Below are 15,252 nucleotides of genomic sequence, written 5' to 3' on the forward strand. Positions count from 1 at the left end.
ATATATTTTGTAAAATTTTTGTTTCTGGGCTGGGCACAGTGGCTCACGCCTGTAATCCCAGCATTTTGAGAGGCCAAGGCGGGCGGATCACAAAGTCAAGAGATCGAGACCATCCTGGCTAACACAGTGAAACCCCGTCTCTACTAAAAATACAAAAAATTAGCCAGACGTGGTGGGGGGCGCCTGTAGTCCTAGCTACTTGGGAGGCTGAGGCAGGAGAATGGTGTGAACCCGGAAGGGGAGCTTGCAGTGAGCTGAGATCACCCCATTGCACTCCAGCCTGGGCAACAGAGCAAGACTCTGTCTCAAAACAAATAAACAAACAAACAAAAAAACGGCTGTGGAATGGCGCCCAAGCAGGCTGAGGGGGAACTGAAGGCCTGACCACCCGACCCCACTCCTGACACCCGAAGCCCGGCGGGTGGAAAGGCTCACACTGATGATGGCCTGCTGCGCCTCGTTGTTATGCACAAGCTTTGCTCTCTCCAGGGCCTTCTCAAAATTGTTCACGGCTGACTCGAAGTCTCTCAGCTTCACTGGAGAGCAAGGGGAGAAGGCACAACACAGGTAGAGTGTGACAACGTGTGGTGAATGATGGAGCCTCTGGCTACTCGAGCACTGCCAGGGCCCATCAGAAGCTTGTGTGAGCTGTAGTCGGACCCAGGCCCCAGGGAAGCATCACTGAGCTGCTCAGCACCATCCTTTCCACCGTGTTCCTGGGCTATGTCACCATCGAGAACCAGGACTGAGGAACCTGGGCCTCATTCAAAGGCGTTGGTGAGAGAAGGGGACTGTGGTGCAGTCTAGTGCACACATCATATGTCTCCAGAGTAGAGGAGAAAACCGCATCCTGCTCCATCTTTAGATTGTTCTGGAAGACGAATTTTTTTTTTTTTTTTTGAGACAGAGTTTCACTCTTGTTGCCCAGGCTGGAGTGCAATGGGGCAATCTCGGCTCACTGCAACCTCTGCCTCCCAGGTTCAAGCGATTCTCCTGCCTCAGCCTCCTGAGAAGCTGGGATTACAGGCACATGACACCACACCTGGCTAATTTTGTTTTTTAAGTAGAGACGGGGTTTCGTCATGTTGGTCAGGCTGGTCTTAAACCCTGACCTCAGGTGATCCGCCTGCCTCGGCCTCCCAAAGTGCTGGGATTACAGGTGTGAGCCACCGCTCGGCCAGAAATTCATATTTTTTAAATGGTCATTCATTTTTTTCAAAAATGATATGCAGACCAAAGCACAGAGGGCTGGATGCAATCCATGGGCCAGCTGCTGGAACCTCAGCTGTCTCGAGTCCAGGCCCCACTCAGGTACAATCTGAACCCATAGAAAAAGTGGCTCATCTAGGCTCTCCGTGCCAATTAGTGCTGGAGCTGGGACTGAAATGATTAGCAGATTGATTGAGTGATTGATTTGAGCCCTCAGAGCTTCATTTCATTTTTAAAAATTAAATACATATGTCAGGCCGGGCGTGGTGGCTCACGTCTGTAATCCCAGCACTTTGGGAGGCCAAGGTGGGCGGATTGCTTGAGGTCAGGAGTTCGAGACCACCCTGGCCAACATGGTGACATCCCCATCTCTACTAAAAATACAAAAATTAGCCAGGCATGGTGACGGGTGACTGTAAACCCAGCTACTCGGGAGGCTGAGGCAGAAGAATTGCTTGAACCTCGGAGGCAGAGGTTGCAGTGAGCCGAGATCGCGCCACTGCACTCCAGCCTGTGTGACAGAGCAAGACTGTCTCAAAAAAATTAATTAATTAAAAATAAAGACATACATACATAGGCTAGGTGCGGTGGCTCACACCTATAATCCCAGCACTTTGGGAGGCTAAGGCAGGCAGATCACTTGAACCAGGAGTTCAAGACCAGCCTGGGCAACATAGTGAGACCCGATCTCTACCAAAAATACAAAATTAGCTGGGTGTGGGGCCGCATGCATGTAGTCCCAGCTACTCGGGAGGCTGAGATGGGAGGATCCCTTGATCCCAGAAGGTCAATGTTGCAGTGAGCCCAGATTGCACTGCTGCACTCCAGCCTGGGTGACAGAGTGAGACCCTGTCTCTCTCTCTCTCTCTCTCTCTCTCTCTCTATATATATATATAATTAAATTAATAGAGACAGGGTCTCACCATGTTGCCCAGTCTGGTCTCGAACTACTGGCCTCAAGCAATCCTCCACCTTGGCCTCCCAAAGTGCTGGGATTACAGGCGTGAACCACCTCACCTAGCCAAGAGCTTCATAAAGGAGACAGTGCTTACCAGCCAAGGTCTTCACAAACCACTGCTTTCTTTTACAATTGAGTATATCCAAGATCTATCCTCCTCCCAAGCACTGCTTTGAGACCCATGGGGAAAATAAGCCCTTGTGTTCATAAGTCAGACTTTAAAAGGTCATTACAGCCAGTCGCGGTGGCTCACGCCTGTAATCCCAACAATTTGGGAGGCCAAGACAGGCGGATCACAAGGTCAGGAGATTGAGATCAGCATGGCCAACATGGTGAAACCCCATCTCTACTAAAAATACAAAAATTAGCCAGGCATGGTGGTGGATGCCTGTAATCCCAGCTACCTGGGAGGCTGAGGCAGAAGAATCGCTTGAAATCGGAAGGCAGAGGTTGCACTGAGCTGAGACTGCACCACTGCACTCCAGCCTGGGTGAAACAGCGAAACTCCATCTCAAAAATAAATAAAATAAAATAAAATAAAATAAAATAAAATAAAATAAAACGCCATTACACTTGGCTAGACACAGCGGCTCATGCCTGTAATCCCAGCACTTTGGGAGGCCGAGGTGGGAGTACTGCTTGAGCCCAGGAGTTCCAGAACAACCTGGACAACATAGGGAGACCCCGTTCTCTACCAAAAAAAAAATTTGCCAGGCATGGTGGCATGCACCTGTGGTCCCAGCAACTGGGGAGGCTGAGGAGGGAGAATCACTGGAGCCTGGGAGGTTGAGGCTGCAGTGAGCCATGAATGCAGGGACGTGACACTGCACTAAAGTCTGGGTGATAAAGCAAGACTTTATCTCAAAAAAGAAGAAAAAAAAGGCTATTACACTTAAAGGAAATTTAAATGTAATTCTGAAAATATGTGGAGTCGCAGTATTCCTTTCAAGACCAGTGGGACTCTGACATTAAAGGTCTGCAGAGGAGTCACATGCTTATTCAAGAGAGTAAATCATTCAGGATTATTCTTTCATTCTTTCTCTTTGTTTTTTTTTTTTTTTTTTTTTTTTGGAGTGAGGGTCAGGGCCTCGCTCTGTATCCCAGGCTGGAATGCAGTGGCATGATCATGGCTCACTGCGGTCTCAACCTGGGCTCAGGTGATCCTTCTACCTCAGCCTCCCAAATATTTGGGATCACAGGTGCCTGCCACCACACTCAGCTAATTTTTTTTTTTTTTTTTTTTGATACAGAGTCTCATAGTCACCTGGACTGGAGTGCAGTGGCGCGATCTCAGCTCACTGCAACCTCCGCCTCCCAGGTTCAAGCAACTCTCCTGCCTCAGCCTCCCGAGCAGCTCGGATTACAAGCATGCACCACCACGCCCGGCTGATTTTTTGGATTTTTAGTAGAGATGGGGTTTCACTATGTTGGCCAGGCTGGTCTTGAACTCCTGACCTTGTGATCTGCCCACCTTGGCCTCCCGAAGTGCAGGGATTACAGGCATGGGCCACTGTGCCCCACCCTAATTTTTTATTTTTTGTAGAGATGAGGTCTCTTTATGTTGCCTTATTTTTTGTAAAGATGAGATCTCTCTATGTTGCCCAGGCTGGTATCAAACTCCTGGGCTCAACCGATCCTCCCACCTTGGCTTCCCAAAGTGCCAGGATTATAAGTGTTAGCCACTATGGCCAGGCTAATTTTTTTTTTTTTTTTTTGAGACAGAGTCTCGTTCTTTCATCCAGACTGGAGCACAGTGGCGCAATCTGGGCTCACTGCAACCTCCGCCTCCTGGATTTAAGCAGTTCTCCTGCCTCAGCCTCCCGAGTAGTTGGGACTACAGGTGTGTGCCACCACACCCGGCTAATTTTTGTACTTTTAGTAGAGACGAGGTTTCACCTTGTTGGTCAGGCTGGTACCAAACTCCTGACCTCAGGTGATCCACCTGCCTCGGCCTCCCAAAGTGCTGGGATTACATGCGTGAGCCACCGTGACTGTCCCCAGCCTAATTTTTAACTGAGTATGTAATTTAAAGTTATCTCGATGTGACAGGAAAACCACTTGACCCCGGGAGGCGGAGGTTGCAGTGAGCCAAGATTGCACCACTGCATTCCAGACTGGGCAACAGAGTGAGACGCCTTCTCAAAAAAATAAATAAATAAAGTTCACCGGCTTGTAAGGATAAAGTTCAATGATTTTGAGAAAATTTACAGAGTTGAGGCCGGGCACAGTGGCTCACAACTGTAATCCCAGCACGTTGGGAGGCTGAAGCAGGCAGATCACGAGGTCAAGAGTTCAAGACCAGCCTGACCAACTTGGTGAAATCCCGTCTCTACTAAAAATACAAAAATTAGCCAGGTGTGATGGCACACGCCTGTAATCCCAGCTACTCAGGAGACTGAGGCAGGAGAATAGCTTGAACATGGGAGGTGGAGGTTGCAGTGAGCCAAGATTGTGCCACTGCACTCCAGTCTCGGTGACAGAGCAAGACTCCATCTCAAAAAAAAAAAAAAAGAAGAAAATTTACAGAGTTGTACAGTGGCCACCACAATCCCATTTTAGAACATTTCCATCACTCTGAAAGGTTCCCTTGGAGGCCGGGTGCAGTGGCTCATGCCTATAATCCCAGCACTTTGGGAGGCCGAGGCGGGCAGATCACTTGAGGTCAGAAGTTCGAGACCAGCCTGACCAACATGGTGAAACCCCATCTCTACAAAAATACAAAAAAATTAGCCAGGAGTGGTGGCACACGCCTGTAATCCCAGCTACTCGGGAGGCTGAGACAGCAGAATCGCTTGAACCCAGGAGACAGAGGTTGCAGTGAGCCGAGATTGTGTCACTACACTCCAGCCTGGGTGACAGAGTGAGACTCCATCTCAAAAAATAAAAATAAAGAAATAAAATAAATTAAAAAATAAAAGGTTTCCTCGGCCAGGCGCAGTGGCTCACACCTGTAATCCCAGCACTTTGGTAGGCTGAGGTGGGCGGATCACTTGAGGCCAGGAGTTTGAAACCAGCCAACATAGTGAAACTGCATCTCTAAAAATACAAAAACATAGCTGGGTATTATGGTGCACACATGTAATCTCAGCTACTCAGGAAGCTGAGGCACAAGAATCATTTGAACCCATGAGGCAGAGGTTGCAGTGAGCTGAGATCGCGCCACTGCACTCCAGCCTGGGTGACAGAGTGAGTCTCCATCTCAAAAAAAAAAAAAAAGCTTCCCTCATAGGACTTGGGGAGTCTACTGGACCTCTCTGTGCCTCAGTTTCCCTATCTCTAAAATGAGGATGATAATGCCTACATCATAATGATTCAATACAAGAATGCTGGCTGGGTGTGGTGGCTCATGCCTGTAATCCCAGCACTTCGGGAAGCTGAGGCGGGTGGATCATCTGAGGTCAGGAGTTCGAGAACAGCCTGGCCAACGTGGTGAAACCCCGTCTGTACTAAAAATACAAAAATTAGCCGGGTGTGGTGGTGCGCGCCTGTAATCCCAGCTACTCTGGAGGCTGAAGCAGGAGAATCGCTTGAACCCGGGAGGCCAAGGTTGCAGTGAGCTGAGATCGTGCCCCTGCACTCTAGCCTGGGTAACATAGTGAGACTTCGTCTCAAAAAACAAAACAGGGCCGGGCACGGTGGCTCACGCCTGTAATCCTAGCTCTTTGGGAGGCCGAGGCGGTTGGATCACCTGAGGTCAGGAATTTGAGACCAGCCTAGCCAACATGGTGAAACCCTGTCTCTACTAAAAACACAAAAAATTAGCCAGGTGTGGTGGCAGACGCCTGTAATCCCAGCTACTTGGGAGCCTGAAGCAGAAGAATCACTTGAACCTGGGAGGCAGAGGTTGCAGTGAGCCGAGATCGCACCACTGCACTCCAGCCTGGGCAACAAAAGCGAAACTCTGTCTCAAAAACAAAATGAAACAAAACAAAAAAAAAGTACCAAGGCAGAAGGAAAGTGGCTCAATACATGGGCACTATTGTGAGGATGACACGATGCTGTGTGGGTCTGCAGCTGAGCTCCTCAAGGGCAGAGGTAGGCTCAAGGTACCCCAAGCTCTAACCAAGCTTTGCTTAATGAAAGCACTTACCACATGCTGGTCAAAATAGAGTGGCTTATCCCCACTCTCAGAATAATCTGGGAAGGAGAAACACTGGGATGGTAAACTCAGTCCACAGGACTCCTAGCCCTGGTGTGAGCTGGGCCTGAAGGCTGGAAAAGGTAGGGTGGTCATCTCTGAGCCCATACCTTGTGCCTGGGCCACCAGAACACTGGCATTCAGTTGCCACTCAATGTCCCCTTCCTCCTTGGCACACTGCTGGGACTTCTCGCCATAATTCTGGGCCTGCCAGGCCTGGTCCAGCTCCAAGTAGCAGCGGCCGATCTCGTGGAACAGCCAGGTCTTCTCCAGGGTGGTTTTTGCCAGAGGGATCTTTTCTTCCCACCTGGGGACATGAAGAACCAGAGTCAGCTTCATCCCCCAAAACCATGCACTGGGCCACAGGATGCCAAGGCTTCCTGCTGGGTGGCGGAATAAAACTTGTTCTCCAACTACCAGTTCTTTTGGATACAAGGGTGGAGTTCATAAGCATAAAGATATTTTAAGACTACTGAGACTATTTTGGTAACATCTATGGAATGTGGAATTTAATACAACAGTTGAGGCTGGCGTGGTGGCTCATGTCTCTAGCACTTTGGGAGGCTGAAATGGGCAGATCACCTGAGGTCAGGAGTTCGAGATCAGCCTAGACAACATGGCAAAACCCTGTCTGTCTACTAAAAATACAAAAATTAGCCAGGCATGGTGGCAGGCGCCTGTAGTCCAGCTACTCGGGAGGCTGAGGCAGAAGAATCACTTGAACCCGGGAGGTGGAGGTTGCAGTGAGCCAAGATTATGCCACTGCACTCCAGCCTGGGTGACAGAGCAAGACTCCATCTCAAAACACACACACATACACACAACACAAATAATGTTTAAGAATATTATTACCAAGTATGGTGACTCATTCCTGTAATCCCAGCCTTTGGGAAGCCAACGTGGGTGGATTGCTTGAGCCAAGGAGTTCAAGCCTGGGCAACATGGCAAAACCCCATCTCTACAAAAAAATACAAAATTTAGCCAGGCACAGTGGTGTGCGCCTGTAGCCCAGCTACTTGGGAGGCTAAGGTAGGGGGATCGCTTAAGCCTGAGAGGTTGAAATTGCAGTGAGCTATAATTGTGCCACTGCACTCCCACCTGGGTGACAAAGTGAGACCCTGTCTCAAAAAAAAAAAAAAGAAAGAAAGAAAAAAATTACTAAGAATATATGAGAGAAAAATCAAAACAAAAAAGATTGGAATGAAAAAACACAGTATCAATAAAAGAGTAGGATTAGAATTAGTACGTGTCTTTGGGTGGTGAGACTGAATACTTTTCTCTATTTTTCTGTATTTTCCAAATTAATATTTTTTATTTTTATTTTTATTTATTTATTTTTTTGAGATGGAGTTTTGCTCTTGTTGCCCAGTCTGGAGTGCAATGGCAAGATCTCTGCTCACTGCAACCTCCACCTCCCGGGTTCAAGTGATTCTCCTGCCTCAGCCTCCCAAGTAGCTGGGATTACAGGCATGTGCCACCACACCTGGCCAATTTTGTATTTTTAGTAGAAACGGGGTTTCTCCATGTTGGTCAGGCTGGTCTTGAACTCCCGACCTCAGGCGATCCACCCGCCTCAGCCTCCCAAAGTGCTGGGATTACAGGCGTGAGCCACCGCACCCAGCCATTTTATTTTTATTTTATTTTATTTTATTTTTTCTTTGAGACAGAGTTTCGCTCTTGTTGCCCAGGCTAGAGTGCAGTGGCGCCATCTCGGCTCACTGCAACCTCCGCCTCCCAGATTCAAGTGATTCTCTTGCCTCAGCCTCCTGAGTAGCTGGGATTACAGGAGTGTGCCACCACGCCCGGCTAATTTTGCATTTTTAATAAGGACGGGGTTTCCCCACGTTGGCCAGGCTGGTCTGAACTCTGGACCTCAGGAGGTCCGCCCACCTCGGCCTCCCAAAGTGCTGGGATTACAGGCGTGAGCCACCACGCCTGGCCTGTGCTTATTTTTTATTTATTTATTTTTTTGAGACAGAGTCTTGCTGCATCACCCAGGCTGGAGTGCAGTGGCGTGATCTCGGCTCACTTCAACCTTCGCCTCCTGGGTTCAAGCAATTCTCCTGCCTCAGCCTCCTGTGTAGCTGGGATTACAGGTGCATGCCACCATGCCTGGCTAACTTTTGTATTTTTTTTCTTTTTTTTTAGTAGAGACAGTGTTTCACCATGTTGGCCAGGCTGGTCTCAAACTCCTGACCTTGTGATCCGCTCGCCTCTGCCTCCCAAAGTGCTGGGATTACAGGCGTGAGCCACCGCGCCCGGCCTGGCCTGCGCTTATTATTAAAATATTAATTTGGAAAATGCACACCCGGGCACAGTGGCTCATGCCTGTAATCCCAGCACTTTGGGAGGCTGAGGTGGGCAGATCACCTGAGGTCGGGAGTTGGAGACCAGCCTGACCAACGCGGGGAAACCCCGTCTCTACTAAAAATACAAAATTAGCCAGGCGTGGTGGCGGGCGCCTGTAGTCCCCGCTACTTAGGAGGCTGAGGCAGGAGAATGGCGTGAACCCGGGAGGTGGAGCTTGCAGTGAGCCGAGATCATGCCACTGCACTCCAGCGTGGGGGACAGAGCGAGACTCCATCTCAAAAAAAAAAAAAAAAAAAAGAAAAGAAAAATTAGCCGGACATGGTGGCACACAACTGTAGTCCCAGCTACTTGGGAGGCTGAGGCAGGAGAGAATCGCTTGAAACTGGAAGGTGGAGGTTGCCGTGAGCTGAGATCACGCCTCTGCACTCCAGCCTGGGTGACAGAGTGAGACTCCTTCTCAAAAATAAAATAACATAAAATAAAAATAAAAATAACATAATATAACATAAAATAAAATAGTGATAAATTGAGCTGGGTGCGGTGGCTCACGCCTGTAATCCCAGCACTTTGGGACGCCATGGCGGGTGAATCACCTGAGGTCAGGAGTTTGAGACCAGCCTGACCAATATGGTGAAACCTCGTCTTTACTAAAAATACAAAAATTAGCTGGGCGTGGTGGCACACTCCTGTAATCCCAGCTACTCGGGCAGCTGAGACAGGAGAATTGCTTGAACCTAGAGGCAGAGGTTGCAGTGAGCTGAGATTGCGCCATCGCACTCCAGCCTGGGTGACAGAGTGAGACTCCGTCTCAAAACAAACAAACAAACAAACAAAAAAAAAGTGATAAATTGGCAGCCAGTGTCATGGAGAGGGCATTTCCTGATGGTCCATACCTGTCGCACTAAAGTGTTAACTGAATGTAGGTGCCAGGGAGAAGCAACTTCCCAGGCATGCACATTAAGAGACAAAATGGTGGAGCATGACCTTCGGGGGGCACTCCACTGATGAGAGGAAGAAAGCCTCAGATAAGCATGCATGCCACTTCCTCAACACACTGTGCGTGCTCACCTCCCAAGGGTAAGGAGGGCACTGCACATATGGGCAGCCAACCCTAAGGGAAGAATCAGGGGAAAGGGGCCAGTTTGTAAAGTCCTAGGATCAAGGTTAAACACCAACACTGCATTTGTCCTTCTCAGTGCCCACTTGGGTTTCTTCCAAGTATACATTCCTTTCTTTCCTGCCCTAAAGGTTTTTTTTGAGACTGTATCTTGCTCTGTCGCCCAGGCTGGAGTGCAGCGGCATGATCTCAGCTCACTGCAACCTCCGCCTTCCGGGTTCAAGCGATTCTCCTGCCTCAGCCTCCCGAGCAGCTGGGACTACAGGCACGTGCCAACGTGTCCGGCTAATTTTTGTATTTTTTCAGTAGAGACAGGGTTTTGCCACGTTGGCCAGGCTGGTCTCGAACTCCTGACCTCAAGTGATCCACCTGCCTTGGCCTCCCAAAGTGCTGGGATTACAGGCATGAGCCACTGCGCCCGGCCTAGCTTTTCAATAAATTCCCATTCCTCATTCAAATTCTTTCTTCTGAGGAGGCAAGAATTGAGGTTGCTGCAGACCTGTACAGATTCACCGGCAATAACTTGGATACCTTCCACTGGTAACATATTGTCTAGGCTGGAGTGCAGTAGTGTGATCATGTCTCACTGCAGCCTCAACCTCCCAGGCTCATGTAATCCTCCTACCTCAGCCTCCCAAGTAGCTGGGACCACAGGCACAGGACAGTATGCGCGGCTAATTTTTTTTTTTTTTTTGTAGAGAGGGAGTCTTCCTATGTTGCCCAGGCTGGATTCTTATCACCGGAAACAAATTTTCATGTTATGGTGAGAAGTTCTAACCATGGAGGTGGGGAAGAGGCAATTCTTGGTCACTCACGTGTCAATGGCTTGCTGGAATTTCCCAACTCTGGCAAAAACTCTGCCAATGTTGTCAAGGGCTCTCGATTTTGCATCAGGAAGGTCACTGTGGGGAAGAAGCAAAACAAGCCATTCACTAGAAATCAGCTGTTCTAGGCACTGTGGAAATAGGAAAGAAGGCAAAGACAGGAGCCCTGGCCTCAGAAACTCAGGGTTTCAGTTGGAGGGACAATGTCCAGCCTGGCAAGGATGTGGCATATCCTGTGCCCTGGGGCCAAGAATGAACATTATCAGGACTTTTCTGGAGAGTAATCAATCAACAGTTTGCAAAGATGTCCCTTTGAACCAGCAATTGCCTTTCTAGGAATCTACCTCAAAAAGATAATGTGACAAGAACAGTCATTAAAGCACAGTTTATAATAATAAGCATTAAAAATAATTACTTTTTTTTTTTTGACAGAGTCTCACTCTGTTGCCCAGGCTGGAGGGCAGTGCCATGATCTTGGCTCACTGCAACTCTACCTTCCGGGTTCAAGCAATTCTCCTGCCTCAGCCCCTGAGTTGCTGGGATTACAGGCGCCCGCCACCACACCCAGCTAATTTTTATATTTTTAGTAGAGACAAGCTTTCCGCCATGTCGGAAAGGCTGGTCTCAAACTCCTGATCTCAGGTGATCTACCCACCTTGGCCTCCCAAAGTGCTGGGATTACAGATGTGAGCCACTGCACCTGGCCAAAAAAAATAATCTAAATGTTATCAGTGCTCTAAGAAAAGCAATTTCTGTGTATGCGGGGTGTGTGTGTGTGTGTGTGTGTGTGTGTGTGTATGTGTGTTTGGGGTTTGTTTTTTTTTTGAGACAGAGTCTCGCTGTGTCACCCAGGTTGGAGTGCGGTGGCACAATCTTGGCTCACTGCAGCCTCCGCCTCCGGGGTTCAAGTGACTCTCATGCCTCAGCCACTGAGTAGCAGGGACTCCAGGCACATGCCACCATGCCCAGCTAATTTTTTTTTTTTTTTTTTTTGAGACGGAGTTTCACTCCTGTGGCCCAGGCTGGAGTGCAATAGCACGATCTCAGCTCACTGCAACCTTCACCTCCAGGATTCAAGTAATTCTCCTGCCTCAGCTCCCTGAGTAACTAAGATTACAGGCATGTGCCACCACGCCTGGCTAATTTTGTATTTTTAGTAGAGACAGGGTTTCTTCATGTTGGCCAGGCTGGTCTTGAACTCCTGACCTCATGATTCACCCGCCTCGGCCTCCCAACAATTTTTGTATTTTTAATAGAGATGGAGTTTTGCCACGTTTCCTAGGCTGGTCTCAAACCCCTGGCCTCCATAGTTCCCTGCAGCCTTAAACTCTTGGGCTCAAGGGATCCTCCTGACTCAGCCTCCTGAGTAACTAGGTCTATATGCTCAAGAAACCACATCTGACTAATTTGCCCAGGCTGTTCTCAAACTCGTGGTCTCAGGCAATCCTCCTGCCTAAGCCTCCCATGTCAGGCCTCTGAGCCCAAGCTAAGCCATCATATCTCCTGTGACCTGCACGTATACAACCAGATGGCCTGAAGTAACTGAAGAATCACAAAAGAAGTGAAAATAGCCTTAACTGATGACATTCCACCATTGTGATTTGTTCCTGCTCCACCCTGATACGATATATTCTCCCTCACCCTCAAGAAGGTACTTTGTAATATTCTCCCCCTCCCTTAAGAATGTATTTTGTACACCTATCCCAAACCTATAAGAACTAATGATAATCCCACCACCCTTTGCTGACTCTCTTTTCGGACTCAGCCCGCCTGCACCCAGGTGAAATAAACAGCCTTGTTGCTCACACAAAGCCTGTTTGGTGGTCTCTTCACATGGACACGTGTGACATCCCAAAGTGCTGGAATTACAGGCATGAGCCACCGTGCTTGGCCTGTGGTTATATTTGAGAGGAAGACATATTCTTTTTTAAAAAAATAAAAAAATAGCAAGGAACTGCTTTGGTTTTAAAAAATCCTGCATATGTACATGAGTATGTAGGTAAACACATTGAAAAGGCGCCAGAGGACACATTCCAACAACATCATCCTGGGAAGTGACGGGAAGTGGGTTGCGGGGGACAACTTTCAGGTTTTGCTCTCAGTACCACGCAGTTCTGGTTCAAGCCTGCAAGCCTGACATTATAGTACTTGTGTAAAAACAAAACGCGGGCACAATGGCTCATGCCAGTAGACCCAGCTACTCAGGAGGGTGAGGTAGGAAGATTGCTTGGGCCTAGGAGTTGGAGGCTGCAGTGAAATATGATTGCACCACTACACTCCAGCCTGGGCAGCAGAGCAATACCCTGTTGCTAAAAAACAAAACAAAAAAAAACAAAACACACACACAAAAACACTGGGCCTCAGTGCCTGAGGGCTGAACCGGTTTCGAGGCATGGCATCCAGACCTCCCACTGCCTGCAGGCCCTGGTCCCTAGCCCTGCCACACCTACCTACCTGTGGTTCTCCAAGTCCTCCATCCCTGCCACATCTTTCTGCCCTGCCCAAGGTCCCCTTCTCCCTCCCCCTTGCCCACCTTGCTGACCCTGCTGCCTTCCCTGAGGCCCCTGCCAAGCTCCCACCTGCCTGTCTCCTTGGCCCCTGGGCCACACTGTGCACCTGCTGCTGTCACAGCCCGTCGGAGTGGATCCCCTCTTCTAGAGTGGGTACTCTGTTCTGGCGAGTTGAATGAGTGAATAAGCTGTAATATGTCCATTTTTCATAACAATATGTACTAAAAATCATAATAGCAAAAATAAAGCATGTGATCAAATAATTTATAGATTATTCAGAGAAATAAATGAGTGCCGTGGGCACTGAAAAAACCACTTAGACTAGTAAGTGGCTAATCTAGCAAGTGGCTGATTAGAATGAGGGAGCTCCTGGAGCACATGGGACTCACAGGGAAGACTGGAGTAAGCCTGGGTGAGGCTCATTCGTGGATGTTAAAAACTAATAGGCCGGGCATGGTGGCTCACACCTGTAATCCTAGCACTTTGGGAGGCTGAGGTGGGCGGATCACCTGAAGTCAGGAGTTAGAGACTAGCCTGGCTAACATGGTGAAACCCCATCTCTACTAAAAACACAAAATTAGCCGGGCTGCCAATAATCCCAGCTACTTGGGAGGCTGAGGCAGAAGAATCACTTGAACCAGGGAGGCGGAGGTTGCAGGTTGCAGTGAGCCGAGATCACTCCATTGCACTCCAGCCTGGGCAAGAAGAGTGAAACTCCATCTGAAATTATTCAGTCACTTAGCACACATTCATTACATGCCCACTGTGTGGCAGATGCTGGGAATAGCACCTTCCAAAGTCCAAAGTCTAACAGGACAGAAAGGCTACCTGTGGAGAGGGAGCCTAGGGGAGAGATTTGTACCCCCTGGGGCAGCAGGCAGGCTTTTCTTTTTTCCTTTTTTTTTTTTTTTTTTTTTGAGACGGAGTCTCGCTCTGTCGCCCAGTCACTATCTCGGTTCACTGCAAGCTCCGCCTCCTGGGTTCACGCCATTCTCCTGCCTCAGCCTCCCAAGTAGCTGGGACTACAGGCGCACACCACCACACCCGGCTAACACTACGGCCGGCTAATTTTTTTTGTATTTTTAGTAGAGATGGGGTTTCACCGTGTTAGCCAGGATGGTCTCGATCTCCTGACCTCGTGATCCACCCTAGGAGGCAGGCTTTTCAACCTTTATTGAAATGTTGAAGAATGTGTGGCGGCAGCTTGATAAAGCAAGTGCTGGGAAAAGGGAAAGCATTCCTGGGGCTGGAGGATATGCACAGAGCTCTGCACTGGCTGGGGCCCAGAATGCCTGGGGGCCTGGAGAAAGCCAGGTCAAGACAGGCCAGGAGAAGTCAAGTGAAGAAGGGCAACCTGTGTTGAGCAGGGCATTGAAATTTCATCCCAACCACAGGAGTTGTTTTTCAGAGAAAGGACAGCTGAACTGTAGGAAGCCCAGGTCAGAGGAAACAGGCAAGAAGTAAGGATGGTCTGGACTGAGTTGTGGGAGGGAAACAGAGAAAGTATGGACAGGACAAGACATGGCCGTTGCTGGGCATGAACAGTGAGGGGGCCAAGCGCAGTGGCTCACGCCTGTCATCCAGACCAACCTGAGCGATATGGCAAAAACAGAGAGGGGAAGGAGGTATCTGGGAAGCCTCCGGTCTTCTGGCTTGGGACTCAGTGGCCAACAGTGCTATCCTCGGGGATGGGGAACCCTCAAGAAGTAAGTTTGGGAGGAAGATAAGGGATTCCGATTTGGACATGTTAAGTTTAGGATTCCTGTGGGACATCCAGATGGAAATGTCTTAGAATCTGCTGGACACACAGGTCTGAGGCTCAGGAGAGAGGTCTGGCGAGAAGTAAAGATTTCTAACTCATTTGTGCATGGGAGATGGTTGGATCCAAGGTACCATATATATACATCACATCTAATCCCCACAGTCCCTGTGGGTTGGTATTATTATGCCTTCATTAGAGATGAGGAAACTGAGTAGAGGAGCAACTTAATCAAATCCACACAGCTTCTAAGTGGCAGAGCCAGTTAGAAGACAGGGATAGAAGACAGGTCTGTCCCTAAAGCTGTTTTTTTCTAATATGGGATGGCCAGTATGGGATATTCCTGCTCAGCACAGCGGAGGCAGGCGAGAAATGAACTGGGAATGGAAAGCATATGGGGCTTGGATCCGTGAAGAGGAAAGGGCAG

The 15,252-nt window shown here is 49.0% G+C and overlaps 1 protein-coding gene across 2 annotated transcripts in view; it reads right to left on the bottom strand.

The window, feature by feature from the left end:
- Positions 1–15,252, bottom strand: part of ODAD4 (outer dynein arm docking complex subunit 4) — a 35,025-nt gene that overhangs the window by 9,963 nt on the left and 9,810 nt on the right. Inside the window, exons 8-10 of one of the 2 annotated variants that reach the window (XM_003813858.6) lie at positions 10,548–10,634; positions 6,416–6,612; positions 436–536 (exon numbers count right to left, since the gene is read on the bottom strand). In XM_003813858.6, coding sequence (XP_003813906.4) covers positions 436–536; positions 6,416–6,612; positions 10,548–10,634 — 385 coding nt within the window. The remainder of the gene's footprint in view (positions 1–435; positions 537–6,415; positions 6,613–10,547; positions 10,635–15,252) is intronic. The other variant, XM_034941859.4, reaches the window with a different exon arrangement.

Source organism: Pan paniscus, chromosome 19 (genome assembly GCF_029289425.2).
Source record: "Pan paniscus chromosome 19, NHGRI_mPanPan1-v2.0_pri, whole genome shotgun sequence".
In the NCBI taxonomy this organism is placed as follows: Eukaryota; Metazoa; Chordata; class Mammalia; order Primates; family Hominidae; genus Pan; species Pan paniscus.